Below are 23,653 nucleotides of genomic sequence, written 5' to 3' on the forward strand. Positions count from 1 at the left end.
ACATGTATTCCCATATAATAACTTTTAAGTCTCATTAGAGATATCTAATTTTAGTTGCAGATGGCTGATGCTAACAGCATATTGATTGCTCTGCCTGTTTTCTTGTCAGGGCCTTCAAAGAAAGCTGTAATAAGAAATGAACTATACAGACAAACTATAATTCTCTGCTCATAAATTATATAGATAAGGGTTTCATTAGAACTACCAACATTGAAATAGTCATAGCCTTTAATAAAATCAATAATTAAAAGTTAGCCAACTATTTTTCTTCTGATGTGATTATCTCTCCAGAAAAAATAATAATTTGGTGACGATATTATAGATATAATCAGTCTTAAGATGACATGTAAACTGAATGATGATTCAGCTGAAATATCAATATCAAATACAGGCACACACAGATGTTAAAGAAAATATAAGAGAGGAACTAATGCAGTAAGGTTTATTTAAAATGAATTGTATTTAATTTTATTTAAAAGATTTGTATGTTTGCCCTTCTTAGAGTACAACTCTTGAGTGGTTCACAACAATAAAATAGTAAAACAGTTGGTATGCAAATTCCATTAACTAGAGAGTCAGGATGGACCTTTGTATGGCATGTCAAAAGTTCAAAGTGATGGAAATAGTGTGTGGTCGGATTGGAATATTGATGGATGATTTGAATATCATAAGCATTTACAAGACATAATGTAGCTCTGACCCACTATGATTTTGCAGAGCAATATGTAATAATCCTCTATAAAATCCTCACCCTCATTTTTTAACAACCAAAATGGTGACTTAAAAAATAAATGGATAGAAATATGAATAAATTGTATTGTGTTAAAAATGTAGAGAGGTGAGACATCTGTAATTAAACAACCTTTTTAATAGAAGAAAGTTGTTTATGAAAAGTTATTTATAGACTGAAAATTGTGCGTTTCATATTAATTGACAATACCAAAGGAATACTTTTTATAATTTCATTGGTTCTGGTAGATGGAGAGCCTTCTGTATTTAAGAGAAAAAAATACAGTGTTATTGAAAGCTATGTTCAGAACAGGACATAAACTACAGTATATACAGTACATTGATCTTAGATATTTTTAATTGATATATTAATATGAAATATTCTATTACATTTTTCTAGATAACTTTACTAACCCTGGATTGCACTCTGCTGACACTATAATTTGTGTTGTCTTGTGCACATAAATGGTTTACATCAGGGATTTTCAAACATTTTCCATGCTGTGAAATATACATATTAAAAAAAGTTCTGGAATGCCAGTCAAGAGCCAGAGCTCTTAAGTGATGGAACAATGGCAATGTTTAAATTACTTTTGTGTGCGGAGGTATAATCTCTCATAGTAGCCCATCAACTTTTCACAGAACCATAGAGCTGCACAAAGCACAGTTTGGAAAACTGGCTTAGAGAATTGGAATCCAGTGTAGATTTCCTATCACTGATGTATAAATACTATTAAAAATATTACTGTAGAAAACTAAAACATCTACCAAATAATGTTTTACTAACAAAAGAATTACTACTAAGAAGATCTTGATTACTAAAATAAGGCTATTATCTTTTACTAAAATGGCCAGAGTCTTTTCTTTATTTATCAGCAACTTGAATGTTTTACCAGGTGATGTGGACAGATTTGCCTTGTCAGAATTTCCACCTTCTTATATGCTGTGCTATTCTGGAATCTGAAAAACAACAAATAATGGAGAAACATTATGGCTTTAATGAAATACTCAAGGTATCTATTACATTGAATTAAATTGAGACTATTTTTCTATCCTTAATGTTTTGGATTTGAAAAATGAATTCCATTTTATTCTAAAGTGGAATAGTGAGAGAGGATTAATGAATGTAAGTAGTCAGCCATAGTTATTCTTTGATGAAAGATGCTCAATGTTGAATTAACAGACATCAAAATTATCAATGGTGAAAGTGTATTAAGTAAGATAACAAGAACTTTTAATAAAAGATGCTGAAGAAGGTATTAATATTCTGAAACTTAGATATAAATTAAAAACAACACACTATTTTGAGACCGACCTTTTTTGCTTTATCTTATATTAGCATATCAATGAATTGTCTATGAAAATGGATGTGGATGATGTACTTTGCAAAGCAGAAGCTGTTTCTATGCAGATGATGAATTGCAAGGTAAAAAGTGAAATGCATTTTATAAGCATTCTATGAAGAAATCATGGGTTGTTCCAACTGATCCTTCAAAAGGTGGACATCAGTAGAAGGAATACTTCAGAGTGATTGCCTTCTTGCTATGGCTTTTCTGTTGCAATTCCCTCTCTTTTTAAAATACACACACACACACACACACACCATTTTTATATTATAACATTGTACACTGTCTAGAGCAGACATGTCAAACACAAGGCCCGGGGGCTGGATCCGGCCCGTGAAGTGGTTTCATGTGGCCCGCGACGCCATCCTGGAAACAGTGAGGGAACAGCCCGCACTGCCTTGGCCCTGGCCCAGAGACCCTCCTCCTGCCAGAGACCCTCAGATCTGTCCCACTCCTGCCCAGGCCCCCATAGGCACCCTTGATGCGAACGATCTAGAGCTGGCCACGCCTACCCAGTAGGCTGTACGCACTCTAGTCACGCTCACACAGTAGGTCACGCCTACCCTGGCCATAACCCACCCGGCCCCCTGAGGGCAATTGCAATGCTGATGCGGCCCTCAATGAAATTGAGTTTGACACCCCTGGTCTAGAGTCCCCGCTAAGGAAGAAATAATCAGTTTAAAAATGTGAAAAATAAAATTAAAACAAACAAATAATTCTTACTTTCAGATTTTACATTTCCTCTGTTAGAAAAATGTAATGGGGTGTGGAATTCCTTGAGATAGAACATTTTTCCCTCCTTTTTTCTTTAACATCAAGATTGTTTGCACACCTGAGACGAGATTAAAGAAAAGCAATAAGCAATAAGGTCGGTCCTCCCCTCTTGTTCAACATCTATATGAAGCCACTGGGCGAGATCATCCGTGGTTTCGGGGTGAGGTATCATCAATATGCTGATGATACCCAGCTTTTCATCTCCATCCCGAACCAACCCAGTGATGCCCTTGACGTGATGTCCCACTGCCTGGAAGCGGTACGAATCTGGATGGGGAAGAACAGGCTCCAGCTCAACCTGGCCAAGACTGAGTGGTTTTACGTACCGGCATCTCGTTTAGTCCAAGAGGTTTCATCTTTGGTTATGGGAGGAGAGGTGTTACCTCCTGTTGATAGGGTGCGCAACTTAGGCGTCCTTCTGGATACATGACTCAGTTTTGAAAAGCATATAGGAGTTTTGGCCAGGGGGGCATTTGCCCAGGTTCGCCTGGTGCGCTAGTTGCGCCCCTATCTGGACCGAGATGCTCTGCGTACGGTCACTCATGCACTCGTTACCTCCCGTATAGATTACTGCAATGCTCTCTACATGGGGCTGCCCTTGAAGACCACCCGGAGGCTCCAGCTGGTGCAGAATGCGGCCGCGCGGGTTGTGATGGGAGCATCCCGATACTCCCATATTACACACCTCCTGCGTGAGCTGCATTGGTTACCGGTTGCCCTCTGGATGAGATTTAAGGTGCTGGTTCTTACCTTTAAAGCCCTACATGGCTTAGGCCCAGGATATTTGCAGGACCGTCTGCTGCCAGGAACGACTTCCCATCACCTGGTGCGCTCACACAGGGAGGGCCTCCTCAGGGTGCCGTCGGCTAGACAATGGCTGGCGACCCCCAGGGGGAGGGCCTTCTCTGTGGGAGCGCCGGCCCTGTGGAATCAATTTCCCCTTGAGCTCCGGATGGCCCCGAACCTCCGGTCCTTTCGTCGCGGCCTTAAAACATTTCCATCAGGCTGACCTGGACTGACAATAGGGATTTTTAAAAATGTTTTAATATTTTATCATTGGGGCTTTAATTTAATTTTTTTAACATTTGTATTATTGTCTTTTATTGTTGTTAGCTGCCCTGAGTCCTTCGGGAGATAGGGCGGCATATAAGTCCCAAAAATAAATAAATAAATATTAATGTGCAGCATTTCCCCTTCTTCGGAAAATAATAAGTTCTGTTGCAGTATTGTGACTCCTGGCTATTGTATTTTGTTGCTTGTTTAGAGCTAATTACTACTCATTTTTTCCCTATCAAATGACAAGTTGTATGATTTGATACTTCATATATCTACATTTAAAAGTTTATTTCATTTAATTTAGTTCTGCATTAGGAAATCAGGTATCTGTGGGTGAGATATAGTTTCAAAGCAGGGTATAATTCGAGAGGAATAACATCCCAACAATCAAAAATAACTTTTTGTCTTTTTTTTTTCTTTAAAGGAATTACCTCAAGAAATTTGTGAAATTTTGGGATTAGAAAATAGTGCTATGACAACACCAGATTCAGATGCTGGGGAAGATGAGGCTGTTGATGGGATGAGTTGCCTTGCATCAGCATCCCCAAATGTTTCTTTGCTTGCTGCTGCCGACAAAAGGAATGAAAGAATTCAACAAGTGATACACGCAGACTCCACAAACTAATGCTTGTGTAATTGATTTTATTGTTCAACAGGCAGTTTATTACAACTGTTTTGTTTCAGGCACTTGGGTTGATATTTTGAGTTTGTGTTGATTAAGCTTTAATGAATTGGGAAAGAAATCATGTACTGTAATACTTCTACATCAAAGCTTTACATAACATTATTTTTATAGTTTCTTCTACCAAAATAGCCTTCCGTTTTTCCAGTAACATTCCTTAATACATTTGTATAAAAGTGCATTTTTTTTGTCTTCAGTGAAATGAGAATCAGGCAGTGTGAATGACATGAAATAAAGGGATCTATTTCTTGTACTTTGAAAATACCTGGGCATGGTTAGTTTTTGGATATCATTGAAGTGTTATAACTCTTCTATACTATTTCCTAAGTTAAAGATGGCAACTTCCACAACACACTTTGTAAATGAAAGGATTGAGTTCTTTTTCTAATGTTTACAAAAACGCTAAGTATTTGTGTGGGCTGAATGTAGATTTGGAATGAAAATTTCCATTTGTGAAGTCCCTGATCCTTAATTTTGCATAACCCATGATGGGATTTTCACACCTTTCTTATACATACATACTTATGCATTCAGATGTATGAATATTAAAGGATAACTCTATTTTTGACTAAAACAACCTTTTTTGGTAATTTAGGCAATTTTGTCCAAATTTTAATATACAGTTCAAGCCTAACTATTTTTGAAAATCATTTTTCTAAATAAGGATAAATGTCTGAATATATTCAGGTTCTCAATATTCTTAGCAAGGTTTTCTTGCTCATTTAATTAATAATGTTTATCTTTGTTTAATAGTAGTATTATTGTTTAATAATAACCAATCTAAATTGCCTTTATATTAGACTAAACATTTTGAAAACAGATAAAAATAAATATGACATTTTAATTTCTTTCCTTTGCTTCTGCCTAAGCTCCTTTTGGCGACAACAAAAAGTGGAGTTTCCTAGGGTAGACTGTAACATGCATATGAGAAAAATACAAGATTATACTATGTGATTATTTGATGTTTTACAGTAATGTGAAATACAATTTCATGTATTTGTTTCTATTTGAAGAGTATTGTACATATTATTAAATAAATTGCAAAGTTTACTTAAAGATTTTTAATTAAGACATACTTAGGGGAAAACTGAGGAAAGACTTCCTAAATTTCAAATGTTTGATGAGAAGTATTCAGTTCTTTTATGGCTTAACACTTTGGTTATAAAATATGAGAAGATAGGCTAGTGATGGAAGAAATTAAATTCCCTGTCCTATAGGCATCAGTGGGGTTGTATTCATAAATAAGCAGTTGAATTTTGGTTTTCTGATGATAAACTTGAAAAGACAAATGTACCCTCGTGACATTTGTCAGGATCTAGAAATCCCTTTTTCATAATGACATCCTAATCTGTGTTCTGTCAATAGAAAAGCTGGCTTGCTTCTTCCAATATAATTAACGGTAGGTGGGTAGCTGTAGGAAAAAGAAAAGGAAATATGAAGTCATTCCCAATTTAGCAAATACAATCTATCTCCAAAGGATTCAATTTCTTGAATATACATTCTGGGGGAAAACTTACTGAGAGTGAAGAAATATGCCTGTGCTTTCAGTTGCTCAAAAGATAAAGGAAATTGTTGTGAGAGAACTGATGAAATGGCAAGTTATTAACACAGATATCGAAAGGTGAGATCTCTGTAGTTCTTGGCTTTAATTCATTTGGGATACTTATCTTTTATCAGTTAATAACAAAATAACCCATTTGGCAAATGGCAAGAATGCAAGACCCAGCATCTCTAGGCTTTCATTTCCTGCTTACAGGAAATAATTTTTGGATTATCTTGCCATTTTTGTTCTCTCATAGAACTTTGGCTTTTACATTATCATGTTAATACAACTGCGGGATATATATTTTTTTCTATGCTGTCTGTTGGCATGATTCCAAAATGAACACAAAGCTAACATGGAATAATTCTCCCTCCCTCCTCTCTCTCTCTCTCTCTCACACACACACACACACGATTTTCTTAATTCTTGCAACGTTCAACATGGCAGAAATCTGGAAAGCATAATTAGGGTATTTATGCACATAGTAGGACTTCTGATTTTTTCTGTTTTACTTATCTCACATGACAACTTCACTATCAAAACAATGTTGAATGTGTCGTCATAAAAATAGTCAAACATTTGGTCTTGAAAACAACTGAATAATTGTAGCCAGTGATAATACTCATTTAAAAAATATGTGACGTGTAAAGCCTATCCACCAAATCAGCCAAATAGAATCAGAAGAGACTTTAAGGAAGGCATTCCCATCATTTATAGTAGATACAACCACATGCATCCTCCTGCAATCAATTTAGCTCTTCAATAAACATAGGTGGGTGAATTTATAAGAACTGATCATTATAGTACATGTCCTGTACTGAACTGTTACCGGGTTCTAGAAACTTAAAGTGCCAAAGTTCTTAGGAATTTTAACCTCACCTGTATTTGGCTAAAGAATACATCCATGACTCTAAGCAGAATTGTGTAATTGGATTCTTATTTCTATAGTAGTATAGTATTGGATAATACATAGTATTGGATAATACATCTATGATATTTAAATATTTGCAGAGTCTCTACACTAGAATTTATGCACTAAGTAAACTTTATTTTTATATATGATACTTCACCAATCAGCAACAGAAGGATGCCTTTGGTCTAATGTCAGGACTAATCTCAATCTTTCCCACAGTTACCTCATTTATATATTCAAAGTAGATAAATGAGGAATGGTAAATTAATAAAACAACTTTATAATACTTTTAATCCTGTAATCACACTCATTTGATTATAGTGTGAAGGCTTCTGACAATGTTAAAATGCCCCTGGGAAAAGTACCAAATTCTCTTCATTCTTTTAAAAAACGTAATCTTTACTCAAGTGACATGAAAAGTGCATTTCTTGTTAACTGAAATATCAAGCTGCCCATCTTACTTTGAGTATCCATCTTCGTAATGGAATGCCATGCAAGTGTTCAAGTGGCTGTCTGTAAAGAAATTGCTAAACGGTTTCTGAAGTCTACTGATAAAAGTATAGCACTTTTAAAAATAGTACAACTCAGAGGAAGCAAACAAAGTGCTAGTTCTACGGGAAGACAGAAGAGGAGTCAAGAAAGAAGGGTGTTTCTCTGCCACTTTCATGTGACGATCTTCCTCAGTCTTTCATCAGTTCTTCACGAGGCGTATATAAACCCTTGCTGGGGGAGGTGAGAGGCACTTGGAAGTGTTTCTTGTTCAGCCTCAGAGTGCTGAACAGCTGGACAGCTCCCTGCGGGCAGCATTGCAAGCCTGTTTCCTTCTGCTCTGAACAAGGAAAACAGTAAGTACAGTTCCCACCATGCAGCCAGCAATGATGATGTTCTCCAGCAAATACTGGGCGCGACGGGGCCTTTCTCTGGACTCAGCTGTGCCTCAAGAGTACCCATTACCCAGGAATGTAACTGTAAGTATCAAGTGTTTAAAGATACCAAGCCATTATCTTGTCAGATTGTTTCAGAAATGTTCAGGCATTTCCAGATGACTGTTCTTTGGGGCCTTTTTGTTGAACAAATTTATTTCTTTGCTTGTTCAGAAAAAGCTTAGGCATCACCCCTTTCTCTCTGCAACACAACTGTCTCAGTACAAATTATCAAGTTTTTTTTTATAGAAGACATTTCGCTCATTTCGCCGGGACCTGAAAACTTGGCTCTTTGATCTGTTTGGTCCAGACTGTGGGGTTGTTAATTTAACTGGGTTTTAGATTTACTCTTGGGGCTTGAATTTAATTTAATTGTTTGAATTGATTTTAATTTTTTGTATTTCATGGTTTTAACTGCCCTGTAAACCGCCCTGAGTCCTACGGGAATAGGGCGGTATACAAATTCAATAAAATAAAATAAATAAATAAAATAAATATTTTTGAGACAAAACTTAAGTTGATTGTATCCTTCACTTTTGTGACGGATGTTCCTAACAGTAGAATTAATCCAGTCTTTGTGTTGAAGACTTAATTTCTCTGCCTTGAATTTTTTTAAGTGCAAATTTTCTAGCCACTTACAGCAGCTTATATATATATATATATATAAGTACATTTGGATTAATAGGATTTTCTTCCAGGGAAAGCTGTTGAATTTAATTATGATTTAAAAAAATGATTGAATGCATTGCTGAAATCATGAAATACAGTGGATGGCAGTCATTGTAGCTGTCATTTAAAACCAAAGCAGAAGGATATAATATTTCAAACTGTAAATATATAGTATACTACTATTACTACAACTAACATTAATAATTAGATATAAATAATGTTATATTTGGCCCTCTATTAAAAAGATAACAAAACTTGAAAATGCAATCATACTTCTTTGGCTTAGTTTTATACATAAAAGCAGACAAACAGAAGAAACAAAAAATGTACTTTACTGTTCCAGACAGCATTTGTTAACAATATGTTAAAATATTTAACCTAAGTAAATATTAAAATTCTACACATTTTACAGTGATTTCTCAAATAATTTAAGATTAAGAAGCTGTATCTTGCTCACTGATGGTGTTGTTATCACAAAGTTATTTCTCTGAATGTGTTTATACTTACATCCATATCTATCTATTTATGTATATATCCATTTCTGTCTGTCTCCAGGATGGTCATGATGATGATAATGATGATGAGGGTGATGGTGATATTTCCTAGAGCACTACTGAGGGCTGTTTTCAACTTAAAAATCCATAACTATATTGTGATTCTGATTATGTTTCTTTCTCAAACTGGCTGGCTGTATTGTAATATAATGGGCTTATACTGCATGTAATGCCTCATATTGTACACAACTATATGTGTCTTATCACATTCAGTCTCTGATTGCAATTTGTTTGAGATATCCACCTTTTAGCTTCTCTCAGAAGGTACTTTATTTTCATAAAAACTAAAAGTGCTACATCATTTTTTATTTGTGTTAAGATAGGCGATGTTTGAGACACTGTTCTTAGGTATTTTTTTAAAAAAATCACTAAAAATACTATAAATGTGTATTTATAGCATTTTAGTAGGATTTTAAAAATATCCTATACCTGTATCACTTAGTTGTGATGAGTTATTTTTTTAACCCAAGTGTGGTTATCTTAAGCCAAATCTAACACATTAGTTCAATTGATAATTTAACAGCAATTACTTTCTGTAAAAAAACTTGTAAATTTATCTAAAAATACAGGTTGTTGTGAACAAACACCATATCTAAGTTGCATGTTTTACTAGGTAAGATCCATACTGCTAATTTCTATTGAACTTCATGTTTTTTGGTGGGCAAAAGTAATTATCACAATTCTAAATGTTGTTTGAAATGTGGTAGCAAAAAATTAAACAGGAATTATATTTAGGAATAATCAAAATATGAACATAATATTTTGGGAAGTTATCAGTGTAGATTAATTTGCTCCTCAAGCAAAATAAGTTACTGATTATTTTTTATTTAATTGTAGCACAAATGGATAGAGTTGGTAAATTTATGGAAGTTGGCCTGTTCACTTAGGAATCCTTCAAATTACATGGATGATTATTAACATGCAAACCATATGAGAATGGAAACATTTTGTTTAGCTTCATGCACAGTATAGCATCTGTTCTGATGGCACAATGGGATACCATTTCTCAAATGGTATACCTTTTATTAATATAAAAAAACAGAAAAATACATATGGTTGTCATGACAACTTGCAAATCTTTTGCAGGTTATGTCTATCAAACAAATATATTCTGGGGGATTGTTTATTATTATTTCAGGGAATAGATTTTTTTAAAGTTATAGTCAAAGACCTGAAAATCTCAATAAAAGATATTGTTTGTATAAAGATCAAAATGGTTGCAAAATGCTAGAACTAAGATAAAAGAGTTCAGTTTGATAAACTACATGCAGTAAAATAAATTTTTGCAACACTGATGGAGATTATATCATTTTGGTCAAATGACAATAAACTTAATCTGAGTGGCTGTAACAATCCCAATCCATTCAAGGTATTTGCCACAACTTATGTGTCTCTAAGAATGCTTTGCTTTATCTTTCATGCTAACCATACTTGAGCAACAATAAGGAGTGTCTTTCAGTAGATTTTTAAAAAACTCCTTCCTATATTAGCTGTCTCATATGATTAAGGGAATTCATTGATGTTAATGGAAATAGCTCTAATGAATATCCTCATGTCAAAGGATACTAAATTCTTATCGACCAGAACTGAAGAATGCTAATTCAAGACATACTGTCTCTTCACATTGTTGATGCCCATTGAAATATATGGACATATATGGCTTGCTTCTTGCAAGTTTACGGAGGAAAAAAAAAGATATGAATGAGAAAAGAGATTATATTGAAGAAACCAAGGAAGGAATGGTAGAAGGGAAGTTAAAGAAGAATATTGTCATGCATTTTACAAAGTAGCAAATCCAGCTTTATTGCTCAGCATTAAGTTGAAAAGGAGCCTAATTACAGACACCCTAAAAAGGATATCTATATAATAATAATTCTTTTTTAGCAGAAAAAATAGATCTACACATGTTTAACTCTAATCTCAGTGAAAAATATTCAGACGATGTGACAAAGATCTTAATATTCCCTGTGAATCTATGAGAGTGAAAGTTGGATTTTAAAGAAGGAGGATAGGAAGAGCACTAACATTTTTGAACTTTGGTGTTCAACATGAGAATATCATAGGCAGCCAAGAAAACAAACAAAGTGTCATTAAACCAATCAATCCAGAGTTCAAATGATGAGGCTCAGATAATCTTACTTTGATACATTATGTGAAGACCTAGCTGTCTTGAAAAGGCTCTAATGCTAGGAAAACTGGAAGGGAATAAGAAAAAAAAGGATGATCACCTGCAAGGTGAATGTATTCAGTTACAGTATTGATGAGTGCAGCATGGGGAGAGATCATAAGGGAGAAAATCTATGTGATTATTTGGAGTTACTTCAACAATCAATCAACCAATTCTAATCTAGTTACCTTTTTATCTATCCCACTTCAAATGAATGCATATTCATAATTCAAAATTAAGCTTCCCAAGAAAAACACAAAGATAGGATGGCCTTAACCATTCTCAAAATACTTTGGAAGTTGTTGTATTCTTATAGCAGAAGTATCCAAATCAGTTTATTACAGCCATATGGCCAGAAACAGTAACATACATACATACATGCATGCGTGTGTGTGTGTGTGTGTGTGTAAGTTTTTACCGGTCAATGCACCTTGGGCTTTTGAACTTGCTATATAGCAGTTCTATTATGATTTCTTTTGCCTTGCAGCTCCAACCTAGGAGCGTTAAGCAGGGCTTTATTTGTTTGTTTGTTTGTTTGTTTATTTAAACAGGGCTTTATTTATCTCTATATATAAATGCACTGAGCATGATCTAATGATGAATAAGAACACTTGTAATGAAATTTAAAAAGTTATTACAAAAGATCTAAAAATAATATTTTCAAATATATTTATCTTATTTATATTTCTGACAAATCCCCAATGCTGCTGTGCAGAATCTAGCCACCTGCGCCGTGATCACTGCCTGCTCATCCTTAAGCAGCCACTGGAGATAAATACTTTCCGAATGACCAGGATGCCTCTTAATTATGGGGAGGATGTGGTTTTTCTGAATGGCTCTCTAGAAGGAACATCGAAGGAGTATGTGTCCAATGGTCTCTACCTCTCCTGAGCCACAGAAGTAGAATATTTCAGTCAGTGGTATCTTTTTATACTGTACTTGCTGTACAAGACGGCCAATGGGAGCGCATGGCACTGTGCGAGCAGTGGTTTGCTGACTCCAACTGACTAAGATAACTGGCAGGAGTAACAACATATCTAATAGGCTCTGGAGCCAGAAACAGCAGAGTTATCCCTAAGTCCGTTTGCTTCTCGATGTCCTCTATCCTTTGTTGCAAGGTTTGTTTTGCTTGGTCACAGTCCAATTTGAGTATTGAGGCTGGAGGGAAGCCTAGTTTGGTAAGGTTGGACATGATGAGGAAAATTTGTCTTGGAGGATTAATGGAGCAAGGCCTTGTGGAAAGAAATTAAGCTTTAGCCAGATATTTAAGGAAGCTACACAGATTCTTGCTTCGACTTTTATCAATCCTGTCTCCAGGCGCAAAAGTGCATTTGAGATACATCGCTGCATCTGGAGTATTGCTATAATAAACTTGGATTGAACTCTTCCCAGTGGTGTGAAGCAAAAAGCTGAGAATCCGAGCAAGGTCCCATAGAGAAGCTGTGCTAGCAACTTGGCCAGAAAGAGCTTAATTGTGTCTTTCCTTTGTGCTAAAAAATTTGAGGATGGCGTTCGCTGATCTTTGGCCAGAGGCAGCCCCATATTCTCCATGTGCTTTTCTTGAGCCAGTGGCATGGATGACCACCCCTAGGTACTTAAAGGTGGTTACCTGCTCTATATTATGACCATTAAGATACCATGAGTAGAGTTTTGGCCTTTTTGCAAAAGCCGTAACATTGGTTTTCTTGTAATTTATGTCCAGTTTATCCTAATTGCAATACTGGATGAGGCCTCAGAAGGCCTACTGGTGTCCTGGAGAGAATCACAGGGTCATCTGCATAGAGCAGCAGGGCGATGCTTCAGTCACCGATTTTTTTGGGGTGGTAGTTTGGTTTATTTATTTATATTGAAGAAGTATGCAAGCTTTGTTTTGCCAAGGGCCATATTAAAATTCTAAATATTACAATACCTAGACTGGGAGTAACATTCCTCAAAGTGATAGGGTCAGAATAACAACTTTGATTTAAAGTAATCTATGTTTAAATTAAGGGACGCGGTGGCTCAGTGGGTTAGGACACTGAGCTTGTCGATCAGAAGGTCGGCAGTTTGGCGGGTCGAATCCCGAGTGCCGCATAGCAGAGTGAGTGCCTGTTACTCGTCCCAGCTTCTGCCAACCTAGCAGTTCGAAAGCACGTAAAAATGCAAGTAGAAAAATAGGGACCACTCCGGTGGGAAGGTAACAGCGTTCCGTGCGCCTTTGGCGTCTAGTCATGCCGGCCACATGACCACGGAGACGTCCTCGGACAAGCGCTGGCTCTTCGGCTTTGAAACGGAGATGAGCACCGGCCCCTAGAGTCGGAAACGACTAGCACGCACGTGCGGGGGAACCTTTACCTTTACTTTATGTTTAAATTATACTCATCAAGTTAATTTTTTTTGTATTTAATTTAAAAAATATATCATTTTTTCCTAGTAGAAAATTTGTGTTAAACTTTGAGGAAGCTCTGGAGGCATCATCCACTGCTTTGTGGGTAGTACCAATTCTGAATGTCCAAGTTATATATCCTAATTAACCATGTGATTGGAAGTAAACAGCATGGTTTTTTGTTAGATTTGTTTGTTTGTTTTTGTTTGTAGGGAGAGTTCCCCCCCCCAAAAAAAAAGATTGAAACACTTCTATGTTGGAAATATTCAGAGTTTATTCAATCTTTGCAGTCATAAATAATGACTGATATGATGATTAAAACAGGATAAGAGTTACCATTGGTTCACAATCCAAGATCCAGGTAGTAGATGTATAATATTAATGTTCTGTAAGTTTCATTAATTCCCCATTTGGCTCCAGATTAAAATAAAGATACTTGTTAATGTCTTTAATAGCTTTGTAGATAATGGTTTTGTTATGCAGAAGAGAGTAGCTGCCCCCACATTTGTTCATTCATTCATTCATTCATTCATTCATTCATTCATTCATTCATACATACATACATACATACATACATACATACATACATACAATATCATAACATTGTTAGCTTCTGTGGTTATAGCCTGCATGTTTAATTTCCTGTAGCATGCCCATTGAATAGGTAATTATAAATATAATAAACACTATCTCTTATTATAATCAGTTTCATAATAAGTGAGACTAAATATTCTCTTCTTTCCTCTCCCTCCAATAGTTTTAGTTCTTTGGGTGGATTATAAAGTTAGGTAAAAACATTAAAAATGGAAGAACTGTGAACAAGAGAAACCATAAACATTTTCATAACATGTTATGAAATATATAAATATATAAACTATGACCATTTTGAATAAAAATCTGCTTCTAAAAGCGCATTTAAACAAAAATCAGAAAAGTATATTTTGGCCATATTACCAATCTTGTTTCAATTCCTTTTTTCCAGCTAATAAATGTTGAATAAATTCTTATGATATCATTTGTTTAACTGTTATTTATATCGGAGTATTCTAGATTCCTGCTATAGGGGAGCAATGCTGCAAGGAAACTAAACAATTCAACCATGTGATGAAAGAATTTCTTAATTAAAGAAAGTTAATTGTTTTTTAATTAAAGTAGGATAAGGGCATTCAATGTTGATGAAAATTATGAGCAACAATTTTTCATTGTGTAGCAGGGCTGGCTGAAAGGCTTTGCAAGAGCCTGGCCAGGGAGAGGGAAGCTTGGACAGCTGCTGCCGGTTTTGGGTGCGGCGGGATTGGATGATTTAAGCTGATCCCTTTCTGTGAAGGAGAGGGAAGGAGAGAGAGTGAGAAGGTAGAATTTTACTGCTTTCTTTTGCAGGGGGATATTCCAAGCGGAGGCAAGAGAGAGAGTGAGGAGAGAGAAAGTTGCTGGGGTTACTAAATTCAGATTTTAACAATAAAGGACGGGGGGGGGAGGGGTTTGACACCAACAAGACCTGAGACCACGAGTGATGACAGAAGAGAAGGAGAGGCTGGTTGTTGCTGCCTTGGAGACTAGCTGCCATCCAAACTTTGATTATTGCTACTCGTGCAAGTTTTAGACATTGTGGGGAATTGCCCTTGAGGGACGAGCTTTTACTGCAGAATGCTGACTACCTTTGTTCGTGTTGCTATGACTGCCTGGAGCCGGGGTTTTCCCCACCCCACTTGTTTACAAATGGTCACTGGGAAATCACTGACTATTGCTACTATGACTGCCTGGGGCTGTTAAACACCACCACGTATTGACTATCGGGGCTAGGGCCTGGTCATCTTTGTTCCTGAAAGCCCCCCTTTTGACGACAAGAGTCTGCCACCTCCTCACTTCGCGTAAGCTTCTGCTAGAAGAGACACTTTACTAACACCTTGAGAGTGCAGCTGCAGAGGGCGATGGAGGGAATCAGGACTGGGAGGGCCTGGGCTTTGGCAGCCTCTGAGGGGGTAACACTACAATTGCTTTGAGATAGGCAGTGCTTTTTTTCTAAAAAAAAGGTGCCCGAACTCTCATCTTGGTGGGCGCAGGAGGCAGGGGTGGGGTGGGGTGGGTGGCACTGCTGCAGTCACGGGTGTGAGGGGTGTTGGTGGTGGGCTGCCCCCCAGGGCCAGAGCCGGCACGGCTAGTGCTGTCGGAGCAGCGGGGCTGCGTGGTGCGGGTGGCGGAGGCAATGCGGGCCAGGCGATGCAGGGTGGCCACTTAGGCACGCAGGGCAAGGCGACAGTGGCACACGTCCAGCACCACGTAGGCCACCAGTCTGGCTGACACAGGTGTGCACAAGGAAGGAGTGCACATGGACTCTGCAGAAAACCACCTCCCACTCCTTGTCCTCTCTTACTTACCTAGTTGAGATGGTGTAGTTGGGCAGCAGGGAGGGATGCAAAGTTCCTGCCAACTTGCCTTCACTGCAGACAACTTGCCGGTGCAATGTTTGTTGGCCAGGTCTTTTGGCACGCTCAGCAGCAATTCCTATTGGCTTTCAAAAGCCAATAGGCTTTTGAAAGCCAATAGAGGGAGTAGCATAGCTTGTGCAAAAGCTTTTTTTGTGTGTGCAAAAAAGGGTGCCAGAACGCCATTCTGAGCGTTCTATGAGAAAAAAAAGCCCTGCTTTTATGTTTTAATCTTATGATTTTAAAAATATTGTAAGTTGCCCCAAACCTCGCCATGTGGATTGCATAGAAATATTATATAATTAGTAAATGAAGGTAGAACATATGTTAAATATACATCAAATGATAATATTTTTCCCTATAAAGTCAATTCTTGCTCAATGACAGACCAAGGAGTTAACTCGGAAAGGCAAGAGGAAAATGTAGAAGAGGTCTGTGCAACTTGTAGAAGGGAAAGGCCCACACTGATAAATTAAAAATCTTTGTGGTCTGCAAAGTAATGCTGGTGGAGTAATCAATGATTTGGTGACTAGAGGATCATCTACAGTGTTGGAGTTCATGGTCATGGTAAGCCATGGAGGCACTAGGCAACATGACTTTCAGGGCCGTGGTGGTGATTTTACTACTTTTTTTTTAAAAGTCTGTGCTCTGTCCAAGGGTGCTTCATAGGCTGCATGTACAGGCCTGGTCTAGAATTTATTTTGGAGCATTCAACTATCTAGAGCAGGCATGTCAAACTCATTTTGTTTGAGGCAACTTCTTATAAAAGAATTGCCATTAATTTGTTTTAATAAAATAATTTAAATCAATTTTTCACTTGATTTCAAATTAAATGAATTATATTGGTTGACAATGAGATTTTTTTTAGTACAGTTGCCAAATGCAACAAACTGGTTTTAGGTATATGTGTGCACTAATTATTTCAACACCAATATATTTTAACAACATATTCTATTTGTAAATGAATGCAAATACAAATTATACAATTTTATGTGCAAAAATAAAACAAAATAACAGATTTAAGAGCTGTTATCATTAGTTATCCTTAGATAGAAAATAATTCCATCATCCAAAACTTAGTTATACTGTATTTAACAAACAGATGCTTTGGGATTAAAAAAGACTGACTACATTTGATTGTGTATCACCATGGCATTAAAACAAAATTTGAGCAGTGTATGAGAAATAAAGTTTCCCTAAACATCTGCTGGCTATATCTATACATTTTCCTTGATAGCACTCTATTGCCTTCTTTTTAGCCTTTTTTTCAACTTCCCAGCTTAAAAAAGTCAAGGCACCGGGAGCTGAAAGTTACCGAGATTATTTAAGCAGGTTGCTAAGCAACCTGTTCACACTCGACCCTACTTACCTCCCACTTTTAAATTAGCCTGTACGGATCACATTTCCTTCTATTTGAGCCATCTGAAGGCCTGTCGCTATGATGCATTCTGCTGCTCTGCAACCTGGCTGCCTGAGGAGAATTTGGCTCTCCGGAACAGTTTCCTTTACTTTTTTTTTGTGCAAAAAAAGGTGCTGGAACGCTGTTCTGAGCGTTCTATGGGAAAAAAAGGCCTGGATATATCACATATAATTGAAGATTGTAATTAGTTGTGTGTGCACGTTCAACAAGTGTTATGTATTTGTGCTGGCATTTCTAGGCCTCTTTCCAACCACATCCAGAAAAATTTGTAACCAACATTGGAATTCTTAAGGCCATGTTTGGTATTTCCCAGCAATCTGTTACTGGAAGGAAAAAGCAATCCCTGCTGTGTTACTGATCCCAAAGAATCATTTGCATGTATGCAGGTATCCTTAGGGTGCCATAGTTATGGATGAGAAATATTGGTTGCAAAGTTGGCATTTCTGGATGTAATACAGATATTTTGGACTTATTTTTGTTTATTTGCATGTTTGATATTTTTTAAAAGGCATGTGCTACTGACTACGCTTATGCACATATGTAACATCTTTTGCTAGGATACATGACCACTGCTTTTCCAGAATGTGAAAAGTGAAAGATTGTGACTAAACAAAATTTTAATATACAGATAATACCATCAGAAATTATTTTAGCCTTTTTAATAAATGTTATTGATGTTAAGCTCACCATGGAAAACATCATATACTGTTATGTATATACTAGGTTAATTATTTAAAGACTGAAGTGCAACATAACTAGATTCTAAATAATCTATTTTTCAAAACACACAACAGTCCAAACAGTAAAAGTAAAGTCCAAATTAAGAATATTTCATTCTTAAGAATTGTTTAATTTAAAGTGGTTTAGTTGTAATAGATGGTTAGATTCAAAATAGTTTTTAAGAGTATGTACAAAAGATATTTTTTTCTAGCATCAGCTAAATTAGACATATTACATTGAGAAAAATGTTTCTCATTTATTTCCTGTTACCTTTATTGATTTCATTGCAGAGACGTTAACATAGGAAATAGATTATTTTGTTATCTAATTTTACCTTCCAAAAGACAGAAGCAGGTGAAAAATGTGAGGTTCTTTCCTGTTCGCTTTTTTGAATTAGCTGTTTTAGATTCTAAAAGTTTAGTTCCTAAAGAAGTAACCCTGTAAATAATTTTAATGTCCTCCTCTAGTGCAGGCTCTTTTTTGACTCAAGGACTTCAACTCCCAGAATTCCTGAGCCAGCATGGCTCAGCTTGGAAACCTCTCCCTTTCTGCTCAGCATGGCTGGCTCAGGATTTCTGGGAGTTGAAGTCTATGAGTCATAATAAAGGGCCAAGATTGCCTATCTCTGCAATAGGCTTTCAGAGGGAGCTTTTTTTTCTTTTTGCAAAAAAAAAAAAAAAAAGGTGCCGGAACGCCGTTCTGAGCGTTCTATGAGAAAAAAAGCCCTGGAGATAGGGGATGTGGAGATTTTTCCAAGGAATTATGTTTCTATGAGAAATGTCACTTTGAAGAATGTCTGTGGAGATTCTCAGTCATCCAGGTCATAGTTGTCTCAAAGGTGCTTTTTCAAAGGCGGCTGGACTGTTTTTTTTTCCTAAGGAAGAAGAAGATATTTCATTTCTCATCGAAGAAGCTTCATCGGTTCTGGCAGAATGATGGAGGTGATGGAAGGATTAGTTCTGACAGGATGGGGGTGGGGGTGGAAGGATGATATTTCTTTGCAGTCATTTGATTGTTAGCACTCTCCCTGAGAGCTCTTGAGGCCACTTGGGGGCTTATCTGTGCCCTCAGGATCACCTGTATCAGAGTGCAAATGGGGGTGAAATCTTCTTGGAACTGCTGCAAGGGCTGCATTGTAGACAGGAGATAGGTGGTGTTGTATCCCTCCCCCTTTGTTGAGAGAGGGCTGCTCAGTGTTAACATTAATGGCCTCTCTTAACAAAGGTCATTTATGTTAACATTGGGCAGCCCTGTCTCAACAGAAAAACCCCCAAGTGGCCTCAAGACGTCAAGAGAGTGCTAATGACCAGATGACCACCAAAAAACATCCTCCCCCCCATCTTGTCAGAACTAATCCTTCCATCGCCCCCACCATCCTGCCAGAACTGTTGAAGCTTCTTAGCTGAGAAACAAAACATTTTCTTCCTTAGGGAAAAACAGTCCAGTTGCCTTTTGAAAAAGCACCATTGAGTTCACTTTGAAGAGTTGTTCTTCCAAGTTTTTATCCTATATAGAAAGATGCTTCAAGCCTGTTTTGCACTGAGCCTGCAAGTATGAATTGATATTTCAAAAACATGTATAACTAATCCTTGAGCTATGGCTGTAATGGAGCCTGGCCATTAAAATGGGTCTGTCAAGTGAGTGACCCAATTTTATTTTTTTGTGGCAGTCAATATCCACATTGAAGAAATCACCCTAACCAAGGACAATATTTTAAAAACAGTCCTTTCATTTTATTTATCAAAGCTTAGGAGCCTTTGTCTGTTCTCTCCCACAACCAATAAATGCTTTAAATTGTTGCTCAGCAAAACCACACATTTCAGCCTTCACCCAGCCCTATTGTAGATCCACTGGAATGAGAAATTAAGTTGCAAGCAAAAATGAACAAATCTTTCCAAGACAATAAAGAGAAAGTGCAAGTTATATTTTCTAACAATTGCTTCTTTTATAATTTGAAAATTATGCTCTTTGACTCTTTCTCTGATATTCAAAGGCACCTGTGATGGAAAAGGGATGTGATGTTCTGCCTGTGATTCATGTTTGAATTTATAATGTAGACTTCAGAATCCATAATTGTTTTCCAAAAACTTGGGAAGTTTTATTTTCAATTGGGAGCAGAACATTAGTTTTAAAAATAAAGAAAAACCAAGATTATAACAGCTTTCATTCCACAATGCTCTTTTGTTGATTTCTTTTAGAATAATATTTCATATATGTTAGCAACCTATAATTGCTAACAACCAATAAGGGCACTCAATGTGCTTTTTAAGAAAGAGAGAAGAAAAAAAACTAAGCAAAATTTCACTTTTGAAAGAGCTATATAAATTCTAAGATCAAATAAAAGAAAAGGTTAATTATTGTTGAGGGGTACATGGAAATGCTTGTGATCTGTATTTTATTTCAGCTAAACAAAGCAAATTCTGGTAGAAGTGATGATAAAAAGGCTAATAAAGGTACAAGCAAGAATGAGTCAACATCAGAAGGTGGTAAAACCGCTGTAGTGTTTTCTTTAAAAAATGAAGTTGGTGGCTTGGTAAAAGCTCTCAGACTTTTCCAGGTAAAAATTATATTACTATTTATTTTCATAATAATATATTGATTGGAAAATGTGCATCATGTTTGTATAAAAGATAATATGCATGTTATGTCTACTAAGTTACAAGACACTAGATTCACTTACCACACCAATTCATTGATTAGTGAGTAAGTTAGCTAAGTTCAGACATTGTACTTGGCCATATCCATGATTTATTATCCAAAATGGCTTAGTTTGCACAATATGAACAATTAAAGTCAAGCAAACCACATTACAACATAAAGTGAAGCTAATCATTTTATGGTATATTAACTGCTAATCAGAATCTTGCTTCTGACATGATAGAAGTAATTGTTTATTATCAGTTGGCTTAGCCTATACTTTCAGTTTTCTGAAATAATATATTTCAATCTTTATAATAGTTTTGGAATTATTAATATCCTTGGATACCCAGATTGGTAGCAATAGCTAGAAATATTTTCTGTTAGCTCCAACTCCAGCTAACAGACCTACTTAGAACATTCAGTCCTGTCTTCCTCCATTCTTGCTTTAGTTACACTTGTTTCAACTACTGCAATTTGCTTTATATCACATGAAGATAAATTTCAGAAGTTGGAATATTTTAACATTCATAGATTAGCTCTTATGTATTTAACTTTATTCATAGATTAGCTCTTATGTATTTAACTTTATTGCCTAATTATTTATTTCTGTATTCAGTTTAAAAAACTGGCTTAATCATTTTAAACAAACATTAGTACCCTGAAGTCTACATCAAATGCCATACCTAAATGTAAATTTCTCTGGAATAAGTTCAAGGAATTCATAATTGCAATTTAGGGTTGCCAGTTTCACTATTTGATTTGCAAGGGCTGTTTTAAAAAAACATAAGGCCTTGACAAAGTTATACATCTAGCCAGGGTTATGCATCTGAGCTATCCTGCTATATATTGTAATGTTTTACTAAAGTAAAGTATTATTAAAGTATTTCAGTATTTGGATAATGAAAAGTAGTAAGTCTTGTGTTGATGGGGATTTCTATGCTGTGGAATTTTTATTATGCATTTGGTCTTCTGCTTTGGGAAGGTTAACTTATAGATGACAGAACGATGCTAGTGTATTACCAAACTATTTCATTTTTTTTCTATTATGCTTCTCATAAATTTGGTATGGAACTAGTAGCATGTCTAGTATATATAAACGATAGTTTTATATGAAATTGCCATGGTAAATCAATATTAAATTTTAATTATCCTAAGTTATTTATAATTTTTGCCATGGAGGTTTATAATAAAAGAGTGAATACAATCATCATTTTATAGTAGTTTGTTTCTGGCCAGTGCACAAATAATTAATTTCTTTTAATGTAACTACCTGAATATCTATATTCTAAACTACCACCTGTTAAGACCCAGAAATTTAATTACTGCTTTTCCACTTGCACTGGGTTAACTCTTTTTTGCATCTATTTTCAGGAGAAGCATGTGAGTATGGTTCATATTGAATCCAGAAAATCCAAGCGGAGAAATTCAGAGGTAGAAATTTTTGTGGATTGCGACTGCACCAAGAAAGAATTCAATGAGCTCATTCAGCTGTTAAAGTATGAAACAAACATTGTGACTCTGAATCCTCCAGAAAACATCTGGACTGATGAGGAAGGCAAGACTACTGTTTCTTTTCTTCATGTGTTTTCTCTCATTTTATTATGAAATCAGCCCAATAATGTCTGATTCTGTCCTATCTCTGTTTTTTCCCCAGAGCTGGACTGTGTGCCTTGGTTTCCCCGGAAGATTGCTGAATTAGATAAATGCTCGCAGAGAGTTCTTATGTATGGGTCTGAACTGGATGCAGATCACCCTGTAAGTGTTTAGGGAAGATCCAGAGAGACTGACCAAATAATCTATTAAAAATATAGCAAATAATTCAAATGAATGAATGAAATGCATTATCTGCCTTAAGCTATTTTGATCCAATCTATTTCTTAAGCACAGATCTCACATTTTAATTGGCCTTCAGATGTATTACTGTCTTAGGAACCGCTACCAGGAACATTCATTCATATGTCAGATTTAGATGGGTTTGTGGATTGCAGTTTCTGTTTCAGAAGTATACTGGAGAACTTTGAGAGGCAATGTTCATCTCTCTCCCTTGCAAACAATGCAAGAGTTATAGTTCTAAATCATAGTGATATTTAGGTACACTGCGGTATGAGCTTTTAAAACATAGAGGTATTAAATTAACATTCCAGGGAGTGTGGGAGGCATGCTAACATTCTAGGAGATAATTATAAAGTAGAAATCATAGCATACTCCAGCAGGAATGCAGCTGGAGCATAGGGTCCTTGCATTTTTACCTCCCTTATTTTTAACACATTGGCCCCATTTCAGCCCATATTTTACTGTCTGGAGGCCCACATAGTGCCTGAAATCACTGCATCCAAAATTTGAGGAAATTAATTTATTGATACTGTTTGCGTTGCTTTCATTCTTTCCTTTGCTCACTCCTCTTAGATTAAAGTCAGATTTTACTAAATCTTGTAACTCCTACATTATCCAATAGTAGAGACAGGGCTTTTTTTCTCATAGAACGCTCAGAACGGAGTTCCAGCACCTTTTTTGGATGTAACCTTGTAGGGTAGGCAAGGCGGGTTTGTATGACATGTGTGAGTTCCGGCACCTTTTTCTTTTACAAAAAAAGCACTGAGTAGAGATATAATGCTGTATATTATGTAAAGCACACAGGAACTTACTCTGCAACTATCACTACCCCCTCATTTCCTGTTCTTCATGGGATTATGCTAGAGGTGAGAGTAGGACTTTCATTCCAATAC

The 23,653-nt window shown here is 36.3% G+C and overlaps 2 protein-coding genes across 3 annotated transcripts in view; both read left to right on the forward strand.

Annotated features, from left to right (window-relative positions):
- The window catches only part of TBC1D15 (TBC1 domain family member 15), a 42,482-nt gene extending 36,845 nt beyond the window's left edge, over nucleotides 1-5,637 (forward strand). For both annotated transcript variants that reach the window (XM_083365945.1, XM_083365944.1), the window contains 3 exons: nucleotides 1,626-1,742; nucleotides 2,069-2,155; nucleotides 4,330-5,637. In XM_083365945.1, coding sequence (XP_083222071.1) covers nucleotides 1,626-1,742; nucleotides 2,069-2,155; nucleotides 4,330-4,530 — 405 coding nt within the window. In that variant the 3' untranslated portion in view covers nucleotides 4,531-5,637. The remainder of the gene's footprint in view (nucleotides 1-1,625; nucleotides 1,743-2,068; nucleotides 2,156-4,329) is intronic.
- Nucleotides 5,638-7,906: 2,269 nt separating this feature from the next.
- The window catches only part of TPH2 (tryptophan hydroxylase 2), a gene marked incomplete at its 5' end in the record, with an annotated part of 116,720 nt that continues 100,973 nt past the window's right edge, over nucleotides 7,907-23,653 (forward strand). The window contains 4 exons of the mRNA XM_083365946.1: nucleotides 7,907-8,011; nucleotides 20,692-20,844; nucleotides 22,299-22,482; nucleotides 22,582-22,682. Coding sequence (XP_083222072.1) covers nucleotides 7,907-8,011; nucleotides 20,692-20,844; nucleotides 22,299-22,482; nucleotides 22,582-22,682 — 543 coding nt within the window. The remainder of the gene's footprint in view (nucleotides 8,012-20,691; nucleotides 20,845-22,298; nucleotides 22,483-22,581; nucleotides 22,683-23,653) is intronic.

This window comes from Vipera ursinii (assembly GCF_947247035.1).
Source record: "Vipera ursinii genome assembly, chromosome: 6".
Lineage (NCBI taxonomy): Eukaryota > Metazoa > Chordata > Lepidosauria > Squamata > Viperidae > Vipera > Vipera ursinii.